General features: G+C 35.0%; 1 protein-coding gene and 1 non-coding gene across 2 annotated transcripts; one reads left to right on the top strand and one right to left on the bottom strand.

Moving 5' to 3' along the window:
* Positions 1-658: 658 nt before the first annotated feature.
* LOC114174254 (rhamnogalacturonan I rhamnosyltransferase 1) lies at positions 659-6,229 on the bottom strand. Its single transcript, XM_028059054.1, has 9 exons — positions 5,701-6,229; positions 5,287-5,601; positions 4,278-4,345; positions 4,110-4,198; positions 3,862-4,024; positions 2,531-2,820; positions 1,989-2,193; positions 1,577-1,734; positions 659-1,300 (listed from the first exon to the last, which is right to left on the bottom strand). The coding sequence occupies exons 2-9, from the start codon at positions 5,555-5,557 to the stop codon at positions 1,024-1,026; spliced, it is 1,521 nt and encodes a 506-aa protein (XP_027914855.1). The 5' UTR covers positions 5,558-5,601; positions 5,701-6,229; the 3' UTR covers positions 659-1,023.
* A 6,575-nt stretch (positions 6,230-12,804) lies between these two features.
* TRNAK-CUU lies at positions 12,805-12,877 on the top strand. The gene has a single exon. It is a non-coding gene; the product is annotated as a tRNA-Lys (tRNA).
* Positions 12,878-13,397: the final 520 nt, after the last annotated feature.

The following is a 13,397-nucleotide window of genomic DNA, read 5'->3' as shown; positions in this document are numbered from 1 at the left end:
CGAATTATAAAATCTGGATGTTAATTTTTTTTCTAAAAATGTTTCAAATTCTACAATCTATATTCTTTTCTGAAAAATAAAAATACTTCCTAATTATATAATAAAAAGATTTTTTATTTCTAAAACAAATATTTTCATATTGTATAGTCCAAAAATCAATATTGTTTTCAGGTTACAAAGTTAAAATTAACTTCATAATTATACAATACAAAAGTAAAAATTGACTTTTAAATTATTATTCGGAACTGTACAATCCAATATACATTTTTTAATCCCTGGATTGCACAATTCACAAGATTTCTACATTCCACAGTCCAGAAAGCTCTTTAAACCAAACGACAAAGTAAAGATTTAAATATTTTTAGTTACAAAAAGAAAGTATGAGGTGCAAAACGAGATGGCCTTGACTTTGCATATATTTCAACCTTCTTTCCAAGCGTATTTAATATCTCCATAACTGTAGCATTTTTGTTAAAAAGGAATATTATTCATGTTATAAAAGGATTTTTCAGTGAGAACTCGTGATAAGTCTCTTTGTGGAATAAGAAAAGTAAAAAATGTATCCTTCAAATCAAATTTTCAAATGTATTTCAGAACTTAGCCAACAGAAATGTCTTCTAGGAAATAAAATTCTATTGTATTTCAGAACCATCAATACTCCAATTCAATAAAGTGATTGGTCAATTCATTAAATCATATCCTTTTATGATACGATGATGAGTTACTCCTCTTCTATCCTATATTATGGTATACTTAATTTGAATCGTCAAATATTCATTGAATAAAACTATAAAGAGACAGAAGAAGAAAAAATTAACTAATGAAGGAAAAAAATGAACTTTTGCCAGCCACAATATAAGCTATTGCTTACTCTCTTTTTCTTGTTATTTTTACTCCTTTGCTTTCCTTTACTTGTTTCCTACAAAATTCTTGTGATCTCACCATATCTTTGGGCTGTAATCTTGAATCTTAACACAGCACCTGAGCAAGAATGAATGCATATTTTGGATTCCTCCTTCTAACTCATGATGATACCTTACTAGAGTTGTGAGGACCTAGCAAGTCATCACAATTTGTTTGCTCACAGAGGCACTCATGAGGATTGGCATAGAAGTAGTCCTCTTCCTTTGGCTTATCTAAGATAACTCTACGCCTAGTTGGCTGACCAATTCTCCTCTCATGAACCACTCTCACAGCATCTGCAAACTGAATCCATGAAAGGGTTCCGTTTTGATGCATATCAACTAATTCTACCACCTTTTTTCGGTCCAATAAGATGGTCTTTTTAAAACCAGAATACCTGCACACAAATATTCATGTGAAATAAAACATAATTGCTGAAGAGAAAAACTCTTCATCTGAAAACACAAGATTAAGTGTCTCACTTTTTATTTAATTTGTTGCATTCATGCTTTTGTAGAAAGATTGTATTATACTAGCACTTCTCTTGCTAACGATTTAGATTAATTCAGAAGGATCCCACCAAATCAATAATGTGAAGTTCACTCATTTTTAATAGAGGAGTGTGTTTACATTCTCCAAAACAAAACTGCAACCTGCAAGGGTAAATACATACCTGCGATGACCTTCCACTAGTTTTGCCATGTTCCCATCGTAGGTAGGAACAAATGTGTTACTGGCTACTGAAACCATAAAATCCAAGGCTGCCATCTGAGATGAATGATTCTGGAACTGCCGCAACTCATCCCAGGTTAGCAATGTTTCCTTTTTCACCTAAAATTGCAAAGAAGAAAAGTCAGATGCTTCCATGCAGAACAATTTTAAAGGAGGATCAAAAAGAGAAAATGCACATTTAGATCAGGGCCAACCGGTCTGAGAGCTAGACCAATTTTCAACAACAGACAGGATGCGCAAGGAAAATTAGGCATAGTCCACAAAATTTGCATTAGTATTATTCTGAACCATTTTAATATCCAAAAAATAAACAGAAAGTTGGTAGGAAAAATTATAATCGAATGAAAACTCACAATTCGTGGATATACAGATCTCAATTGTGCAAGTCTGCGTTCACTACCATAAATTTCACCAGCTGCAATATAGATCTGAGTCTCCCTACCAAATCCTAAGGCTCGCAGAACTAAGGCTGCCTCCTCTGGTGTCAGAGGACATAAACCCTGTGCTCTCCTTTCCTCAGAAATGATCTCCTTTTCTTTCCACCAAGGGAAAGCATACCTGAATTACAAGAGGAAATTCAATATTGTGGCTCATAGCAGAATTTCTGATCATAAAAATTCTTTATTTTCTCAAATATAATTCATGAAATATAGTATAGAATGTCTACTCTCCAACTGGAAGTTTCCTCCAACAGCACAACTAATCAGTATCTATTATCAGTCCCAAACTATGATGTTCCTATTTTTCATCTCAAAATGAATAGAAGGCATAAAAATGATATTCAATTGTATCCTCCCCAGCATCTCTCAGATAAGAACCATCTCTCTAAATTATTGACAAAAACAAGAATGGTTAAAAATCCAATATATAAAGCCAAACAAGAAACATAAAAGACCTCAGCTGCTTGAGCTCTTCAGCTTCTTTATCAGTGCAACCATGGGTACAACCAGAGAAAGCCAACATATCCATCTCATATCTGAGATGCAATGCCACAAAAGGTCCCTTCTCATGAAGCATCTGAATCAATTTGTGCCCCAAATTTTCAATTTGGGGAGTGAACTTAAGTGCCTGATAATTGACACGACACCTGAGTTTCTGTAAATCAAGTGGAAGACCATTGTTTGCTAGACGTGAGTCAGTTTTGTTGAAATGTAACACCTTATGTTTTCCAAAAAGTGGTAAAATCTGCAATTGGAATTACCGGCATTAGATTAAACTCAATATATGTACTGGTCATAAAAAGATAACACAATATTACAAACTAATTATTTTCTTCTAGGCACACATGGAAGCCATAGTTCTGAATTTTGATACCTACTTTGGCACTACATCAGAAGCAACTCAGACCAGCTTTTAAATAAGAAACACAAGAAAAGCAACTTAAAGTAGTACTTGTGCCTTTCTTCATATTATTTCAATTTAATTCAGAAGTTAAAATGCTTGACTTCAATGATAATATATTTCTTAATATCACACAACCAATAGTCTCCATTTTCAACAACATAACACATCTCTTCTCCTAAATTGCACACTTGCCTCTTTTGTCCTTTCCTTTTTAATGAGAACAGATGAGATATTTAGGAAGAAGAACAGTAACTTCAGAAATGAGTCATGGAAGGTTAAAACAATTTCTTAACTATTATCCCAATTTACCCTCCAGCATGGATGGGTACAGACAGTACCAATGACAAGATGAAAGGAAAATTAAAATGCAGTCCTATTTATATACTACAACTTCACACTGCATTTTAGTCTTGCTGCATCACATAACAAAATCAAGAGTAATAACATACAGCAAAAAGTAACAATTACCAAGTAAAGCATGATTTCGAACAAGAAATCCATAATAATCGACTAGGGGCTACAATAATTCCCAAATCCCAATCAATTTGCAAGAGGAAAAAATTATTGACACATAGAATTCATTGTATCTTCATGTCTACTAAATAAGACAGCAGCAACATGCCATACAATCATAAAAGTTAAGAAAGGCTTCATGGCCTAATGAAAAAAGAATTAAATGTTGATTTAGGAGGGAATGACACACTTGTATCATAATGCTAACAAATAAAAGAATCCATCCTGTCCTAAAATTATATATTTCAATTGCATAAAAATAAAGGCGAAGAATCATAATCACAAGATCAAAACTTAAATTGCAATATGCATAGTATATAACTTTTGGCATTTTGCTCAAATGACATGAAACAAATAAAATGACCACACCTGTTCCAAGTAATATTTTTCATTAGACCAGCTAACAGGAGGCATCTCCAAGGTGGAGTATCCATGTTTACCACTGAACTTTTTGGGCACTCTTTTCACTATTCGAACTTCATCTCTTAGAGAATCAATGAAATGCTTCACATCAAAAATGTCCTCAAAATTGCTGCAAAAAGAAAACTAAAAACCTTAAAATGACAAGGAGGCCAAATTACAGGATACTCATATTTTTTTCAGAACAAAGTACGTACCTAGGGTCTGCCCAAAATGATGTTTTATCAAGCTCCGGAACAACCAATGTGAGATTCAAAAACCGAGCAACTGTCACCATATCACAAATCTGAAACGCCATACCACTAAATGAGTATTTATGCTTGTCATAAAATATAAAGAGAAACCGCAGAATAGGAAGTACAAACCGCGGCACGCATTTGATTCAAGCCCCCATTGCAGGAAACTCTTAGAAAACCATTACTTGTATAATTTCCTGTCAGGTTTCAGATCAAAAGTTTTTAATATATACCAAAATGAGTTAGAAAATAGAGGTAAAACAGTTAAAATATCTTATCCAAGAAACCTATAGTATTGATTTATACCAGTCGTATCATACCCACTCGCAATCCTTTCAACAACTAAAATACACAATAATGGAAATCAAAAGATGAGGCACACCAACAGGACACAATTTTTGTCCAGAACTCAGGAAATTGTCAATGAATCCAAAACAAGCAAGCAGCTTTGAATAAATTATTATCCATACATATAAAATAGTTATAGAAGAAGTCATATAGAAGAACGTAACATACAAAAATCTATAAATGGAGATCTTTCCGTAATATTTAGAGACAATTACCTCTTTGGTTACAACTTAAACAGGTACATGTAAAACTACCAGGAATGAACGTATCCATATCTTAAGACCCTATGTTATTGTCATATTTGCTTTCCGTTTAAGTCGCTCCTGCCACCCCAAACCAAAACTGTATGGGACCACAAATCAGTATTAATTTTAAGCAGCTCTTCTTGCAGGAATTCCTCAAAATATGATGATTAAATATCAAAATTAATGTCGATGTTCAGAAATCAGTAAGATCTGTTCTAATCTTAGTTAGAAATTATAATGCTCTCATCACAAATCCCCAATCAAACCTTCATAAACACCAAATTATAATTGCTAGTTAACAGCCATAAGTCCATAAAGCATTGATGCTCCCCAGAGATTTCACAATCCACGAATCTAACACAATTGCACCTACTTTTAGTTAAAAACAACCATAATACCATAGTCGTCTTTAATAACAATTAACAAATGGGTTTCATTGCTCAAGCATATTGTATACGTATCCAATGTCACATTACAGCTTCAAGTTATTCATTTAAGCAAACAAGAACATAGCTGTAAGACAAGTACTGAGTAAAGAAACTAACTTCGGGGAAGAAAAGCAGGAGGCGATTGAGCAACTCCATTATCCCCTTCTACTGGAAGCTGAACTTGGGCAATGTGATATATACCATTAGTAATCCCAGAAATCAAATGTGAATGCCATAGTTCACTCACTGTCACTAACTGAACCAGACACGTCCAGAGCACAATGCTTGAGCACACACGAATGAACCAAATCCTCAAACGTGTCCTGGGAATCACAGGACCCGGAAATTTATCACACCTCACTTGTATACCCTCTGATCTAACCTCCATTTCACAGCCACACACCTCATTGCCGCTTCATCGAACCTTAAAACCTTCACACAGTTTCCAACATTCCCACACAAACCAAATCAGCATAACACAAATAGACAACGGAAAAATAAACTCATTAATGCAACCCCGTAAAGCCCTACCTCGGGCACAAACGATGCAACAAAGGACGAATCTTTTGGAGAAATTGAAACCGACCCAGAATTGAATTTGAAGCAGATTCTTGTGCACGAGACTCAAAACACGATCTTTTTGTTCTTCAAGAATCAATGAACAAAAAGTCACAGGAGAAGAGAAGGATTGGAATAGCACGACGAGACAAAGATCCAAGAACAAGGGAGTGAAAGCAAAGGATCAAATCTCAACGACAAACAAACGGTCTTGTAATGAGCTTTTTTATTCTCTTTTCCGGGAAAATTGTGTTTTTTTTCCCTCTCTCTCCCTCGTTTTTTCCTTGCCTTTTCTATCCCAACCACGATTTCGCCAATCTCAATGGAAGTTTCTCTCTCTTTTCCACAGAAAAAAATGTTAGCTTTCTCTCTCTCCGATTCTGATTTTCTTGCTTTGCAGGAAGTTTTAAGAAGGAAAGGGGTATAACCCAAAATCAGTTACCCTTTCTCAAGAAAATTATACCGACGAGATGAATGGATAAGGATCAACTAATCAAAATTAAAGACTTTCAAATGATTCTATTATAAGTCTAACAACTTCTTAGTCTACCTTCAAAATTCTCGACGACACAAAATCAATTATTTAAAACTAAAACAAACATGCATTAATGAAATTGTAAACTTGAATAGAAAACATATGCATATCAAATTAATTATATAAAATTAATTTTCCAAACGTTAGTTTGGACCCGAGATGAGTGAACTTGGATCGAAGGCCAAGACGGGTCGATCCGCACTTATGACCTAGATAGGACGATTTAGGTCCGAATTGAGACAAGCTAACTCGGCCCAACCATTAAGAAGGACGATCTCAGGCTGACGACCAAGAGGGATTGGCCTGTATCCACGGTTGAAATGGGTCGGCAAGGGCCAACGGTCGACAAGGGTCGACGTTCGAGACGAGCTAGGCCGACGGTTGAGATGGGCTAGCCTTCGGCGACGAGCGACATAGGTCGACCCAGTCTGACATTTAAGAAGGGCCAGTTGGGACCAACAACCGAGACAAGCTAACCTGAGCACATGGCCTCCCGTGCCCACGGTTGAGACGAACCGACCTGTGCCCATGGCCAAGACTGGTCGGCCCGTGTCCACAGTTGAGACAGCTTGGCTCAGGCCGACGACCGAGGCAATTCATCTTGGGCTGATAGACGAGACGAGTCACATTGGCCGACGGTCGAGATGGTCTAGCTCATGCCCAAGGCTGAGACGAGCCAACTCATGCTTACGACCAAGACGGGTCGAGCTGAGCTCATTGTCAAAGGTTGCCGAAGGCTGAGACAACCGGCTTGGGTCGATGGTAGGGATGGACCAATCCAGGTTGAAGGTTGAGGGGACGAGCCTGTGACAGAGGTTGAGACTAGCCAAGACAGGCTGATTATCGAGATGGATGGGCCAGAGTCGATTGTCAAGACAAAGCTTAGTAATATATTTAATAAAAAATAATATATTTTCATGTTTAAAAAGGGAGTGCATGGGATGGCCTTGACCTGCAAGGCTTTTATGGGCTTTTTGACCTTGTGGACTTTTTTAATGGAGGCTTTTTGGTCCTGTGAGATTTTTTGGCCCCAACGTGGACCAAGAACAAGCCATGTGGGCTGGGCAAAATTGACAACTCTATTACTCACTCTAATTAATATGTATCGTTACATGGCTCACACCAACACCTTTAGTTTGATCATTGGATCTACACTGAGAAATACAGAAGGTTGTTGAGCCAATGCATAAAAGTTGAATGCAACATGTTGTTCTCATTGGTGGAAAGTGTGTAACCAACATTAATGCTTGCAAAAGTTAAAGAAGATGAAATCAAACAAAAGAAGAAGCAACAAAACAAATAGTTGCACGATGATACAATATTTGAATAAAGCACGAGCATTTCATAATGGAGATCTTATAAACTCAGCAAATCCAAGTCACAAAAGATTTATATGCAAGTTCTGGAACGGGTTACTCAGTCCAAAGGCTCTTCTGAAAGGAAATGAGGCTACAAGTCCTCATCATACAAAACAAACAACTACAAAGGAAGCAAGTCATTATGTTATTCATTCTTGTGTTTTCAACATAATGCTTGAGAATGATATATAGGAAAGGCGAAATGGCACCATCAAGATTTTTGATGTATAACATGATACCTTCCATAGCGATGATTGGGGCAATACCCACACAACTCGACTCTCTCTCTCTCTCTCTCTATTGAGAGCCTAATATTCCAACTTGGAGATGAAACTTTGATGAAGCTCACAACGATGATAACTTACAAATTGGTCTCATGCAGGACAACCACAAAAATCTTCAACAAATGAGAATGCTGACATATCAATATGCACAAGATACAAGAAGAAACTCGAGTGAACAAGTATGAAGTACGAGAGACACTTCAAGAATTCCAGTCTAATCTTCTTGAGGATTTTGTACGAGGAAATTTGTAAAAGAGGTCTGAGAAAAACTCTAGCTAGGAAAGACAATGTTCTTAAGTTTGTCCATTATGACTCACCTATCTTTCCTAGGAGTCTACTTAGTAAACCTTTACCAATATTTCTCTTTTGAAAACTTCTATCCACCACAAAATTGGCAATTTGGGTGGTCCAACTTACACCATCCTTCATCAAGATCCCAAAGCTCCACCAAAATCATCCTCACCATTTCTTATAAGAAAAGGGAGTCTCCCGCTAACTAGAGTTCAGGAAGACAACACTTTGATGAAGAGTGGCAAACCTCTTGTTGCATAGAGATTTAGTCAAAACTCGATCTCCTTACAAATACTAACTAATATAATATAGTGATCAACCAATGATCAATCCAAAAGATAGGCAAGGGAACTGAAAGATTTATTGAACGTGTTTTGTGAAATGGAGGAAATCTATATAGACTCTACTATACTAAACTCTATTCAAACTGAAATGAAATTGGACTTAAAATTACATGAATGTATATGAATGCAAAGTGTTTGATGAAATGCCTAAGTAAAACAAAATGTACCTAAGGTGTTTGATGAAATGTCAAGATGAACTAAGTGTGTGACTATGCATGGCTGTGCAATGTGAGTATCCTAAACACAATCTGGACATTATGGAATGCTTCTAATACATGAATGAAACTCAAATTAACCACTGGAATCGAATTAACACTAAAATATGTAGAAAACGAAAAATCTGAAATTGGTTCATGTATGTTCACATGCAAAATGTGCAGGCCATGGTCGAATTTCCATATGGAATGGATGAAATGATGATGTAATGATGTGAAATGAATGGAAATGGTCTCTATTGAATGTAAGAACAAGAATCACGTGAAACGATTGAGTAAAACTTGAATTCCAAAATGAAGAACCCCAATTAATGATATTAACGAACATATGCGCGAATGAATAATTGGATGCAATGATTGATGAATTGAGCATGGAAATGGTTTAGAAACGTTACATAGAACATGTTCATCTTACGAACATGAATCAATAAAAAAGTACACGAAAACAACGAATTCGAAATTGAAATACGAATATAACGGTGTGCAAGTTTTGCAAAATGAGGATCATGATTCAAGTTGATGATTTATGTATGATTGATCATAATCAAACAACCTTTGATATCTAAGTAGAATGACTACCCATTCTCTGAAGATTCAACTCGATTGCAAGTTGAATTCAGTGTTGTGGTAGATCAACGTTACTCAATTATTCACACTTGAATCATGAATTCATTTCACCAGCGAAAGAGGTAAAACATCACAATTGCACGGTGAAAAAGGAAAGAAAGCACAATCTAATACAGAAAACATCCATACAACAATTGTATTCAGTGATAGTGGAAAAAATCTATAGAAAAACAACTTTAAGAATGGTCCAAAATGTAGCAAAATGGCAAAGAAACAATGAAGAATTAGTGCTTCAATGGTATGACAGAGAGTGAATCTGTGTGTTTCACAGGGCAGAGAATGGCTAGTGTGTGTACGGTTCGAATGGATGAAGTTCAAAGTGATGAACTGTGTTGGCACCAATCTAAATTAGTGTTGCACTTGTAACTGGTTTTCCAAGTAAAACCAACTAACTAAAATAACTCATTTTCCCTAACTACTTGAAACTTTAACTTGTAAACCTAGGTGGAAGGTTTCCTAGTAGTTGCCACGGGCTAATTCAAGTTCATTGCATTATGTTTGATGTTGCCTTAGACGTTAGGACCTACTGCAGTGGGTGACCAAAGCCAACTAGTTCATAGCAGCTCTAGCTTCACTTCTCCATTCATTTTAGACGTGTCAAACCTTCATTAATTAAGATGTCATTCTCTGTTTTAATAAATTACCTATTCATGTGAACATTATTCAAGTTTAATGTTGGATATATTCAATCATCCCATGTAATATTAAATATGCATACTCTCATTTACTTTTCTCATTTCCTTGATTCTTAAAATACATATGAAACTAAAAGACCAATCCTTGCGAAGGGATTGACTTTCCTCAGTCGAATATTTCAATTTATGTGTTGTACATTGAACCATGTATCAAGCCCACCTAGTTCAGTTGGTTGAGTGCAAGACTCTTAACCTTGTGGTCATGGATGTAAGCTTTTTTTCGTATCTCCTAGTTCAAACATAAGAAATGAACATTCTTGCAACATACATTAAGCATACATATATTCGTGAAGTATTGAGTTAACTTAAGACTGTGTATGTATCTTTTGAGCATAGTAATGCTTATCAGACATAAAAACTACACTTTCATAGTGTTGTACCATATAACAAAGGAAACACTTCTATCTCACATTAATTGTTGTTGAACAAATCTTATGTCTTAGAGACAAAGCATGATCACATTTTATAGTTTGTTGTTTTTAACACTTAAATCAAAATCATGATCGTTGAACATTTCACCAACAAGATCTAATAATAATTTTCTAATATTCATTTAAATATATTTTTAAAATATAATTTACTAAATTTGAATTTTTTTAATGACATGCAAAGATGAATGCTTAAAACTAAGATGTTAAAAGCAAAATTATCTCAGCAATAAGACATACTAATGCTCATATGGGATGTTAGATATATTTGTTCTCTAAAAATGAGAATAATTTCGAAATGATGGGTTATAAGATATTAACAAAATATGTATCTAGGTTATTCTTTATTATAGATAACTTTGGATAACTTTATATTATAAAATTTAATTTATATATAATTTAATTTGTATTTTTTTTTGTAATTTTATTTAGATTTTATTTTAAAAAGTTATAAAACATCTTTTTTTAAATATCTGCAAAGAATCCGACGGATAACAAGATGGATAACGAGTTCAATTTTTTGTTATGTAGGTTTGGTAGCAGGTGTTAACTCTTTGGCAAGTGTACCAATTTGTTACAAGTAGTAAAATGGAAGTCCAAGTACGTTTTCCCAAGGGATTTGTGTTCATTTGTCTAATTGTAATTATTTACTAATTTCAGGAATGATGTCAACATTAAAGATTGGTTTAATTTAAGATAACATGCAAAATTAATAAACACTAAAGTTATAGAATAATTTAGGAAAGACTTCACCAAGGTTGGATTTCATGAACCATACTAGCACAATATTTCCTACACAATTTCTCCATCTTGCTCAGACATCCATATCATAAGCATACTAGCCCCTAATTCCTTAGAAGCAAGTTCTAAGTCAAATATGCCAAACATTAATTCCTTAACCATTTTAACACATGACTTGCATTAAGATTTGATGTATAGAATGACCTAGAGATTATGTCTATTCCTAGAACCCAATCTCATGGTTGTTCTATCCAAGGTTAAGTTCCAATTCATGTTCCAATAATTAGATACAACCAAATAGCAAAGATTTCCATCATTCACATTAATAATTGAGATAGAACATATGAACAAAGACATAGATTACATTACATAGGAAAATTACAGAGAGTATAAGTTCATTACATCCAACCCTAATGAAAAAGGAGTTTAGTCACTCTTAGGCATCTAGAGAACAAAAGATGGATGAATTTGATGGAATGAATGAAGTGATTTGAGTGCTCCTTGCCCTAGAATGGCGTTTCTTATATTTTTCCCTGGTTCTGTCGCATTCCCACACTCTAACACGTCAATTTCGTGTAACTTTCGAAACTATAACAATTTCAAAATATCGTCCTCTTGCTGGGCGAGATGACTTACTCGTTGGGCGACTAGGGATTACTCGCTGGACAACTGGGTCCTGACAGAACAGCCTCATTTCTTATCCAATCCTTCACTCTCCTATACAATAATCTCCAATAAAACACAAAATATACTTAACCTAAAAGAAACCTAAAAACAACCTAAAACTTCCCACAAAACACATGAATGAATACAATTAAGAGGTCCAATCAAATATGAATAATAAGTATTTTTTATACTTATCAGTAGGTAGGCACTTTCCGTGCCTGACCTAACCGGTTAACATCCCAAGTTGACATATTGAATGGAAATCCAATTGAAAAATAAATATTAAGTGATTAATAAACCAATGGTAAGAATAACTTTCTAGATTGGAGTCTTGACGTAACCAATCCTTAATATCGTAAAACCTTCATTAATTAATATGTCATTCTCTATACTAATAAATTATCTATTCATGTGAGCATTATTAAAGTTTAATGTTGGATATATACAATCATCCCATGTAATATTAAATGTGTGTATTCTCTTTTTCTTTTCCCATTTATGAAGCTAAAAGATCGGTCCTTGGGAAGGGGTTGACTTTCCTCAGTCCAATACTTCAAGTCATGTGTTGTACGTTTAGTCATGTATCAAGCCCGTCTAGCTCAGTTGGTAGAGCGCAAGGCTCTTAACCTTGTGGTCGTGGGTTATGGTGGGCGTTGCACTGCTTTCCTAAGCAACACTTTTTACTAGTTGACCAAATTTAATTATCCCTAAAATCGTCAAACCTTCATTAATTAAGATATCATTCTCTTTGCTATTTATTAAATCATAGCCCTTAACCTTATGGTCGTGGGTTTGAGCCCTACGATGGGTGTTGCACTTTTCTTCTAAACACAACACTTTTTCCTTCCAACATAGATTTCTTCTGAACACTTTCTACTTCTAATATATATCAGGCCCGTCTAGCTCAGTTGGTAGAGCGCAAGGCTCTTAACCTTGTGGTCGTGGGTTTGAGCCCCACGGTGGGCGTAGATATTTTAATATCCTTTTATAAACGATACGGGTAATAGCTCCGATGTACCATGCCCCATGCCCGCTAGATAAATATTCATCGGTATCTGTTATGTGGGTATTAACAAAAAAATATTTAACATATTTTAATGGTAAATTCAAATAAAATATCATACGTAACATTCATAAATAATGACAGTTTACAAAGAAATGATTTTTTTAAACTAATTGATAAAAAAATAACTCATTCAAAATCAATATGTTAATATTTTAATCATTTTTTAATTTAAATTAGAGTATAGCGGGTACGAGTATTCACGGGTACGGATACTATGATACATGTACTCGTCCCGTTAACATGTGAGTATAAAAAATACCCGTACCTGTTACACGCGGGTATCTATTTACAATATTCATTTCCTACTCATTGCGGGTTTTATCCACAAATACCTGCGGGTACATATTTTTTTGACATCCCTAAGTGCAAGGCTCTCTTAACCTTGTGGTCATGGATATAAGCTTTTATTCGAACCTTGCA

This window comes from Vigna unguiculata, chromosome 2, assembly GCF_004118075.2.
Source record: "Vigna unguiculata cultivar IT97K-499-35 chromosome 2, ASM411807v1, whole genome shotgun sequence".
Classification (NCBI taxonomy): domain Eukaryota; kingdom Viridiplantae; phylum Streptophyta; class Magnoliopsida; order Fabales; family Fabaceae; genus Vigna; species Vigna unguiculata.
This window is presented reverse-complemented; position numbering and strand designations above follow the sequence as displayed.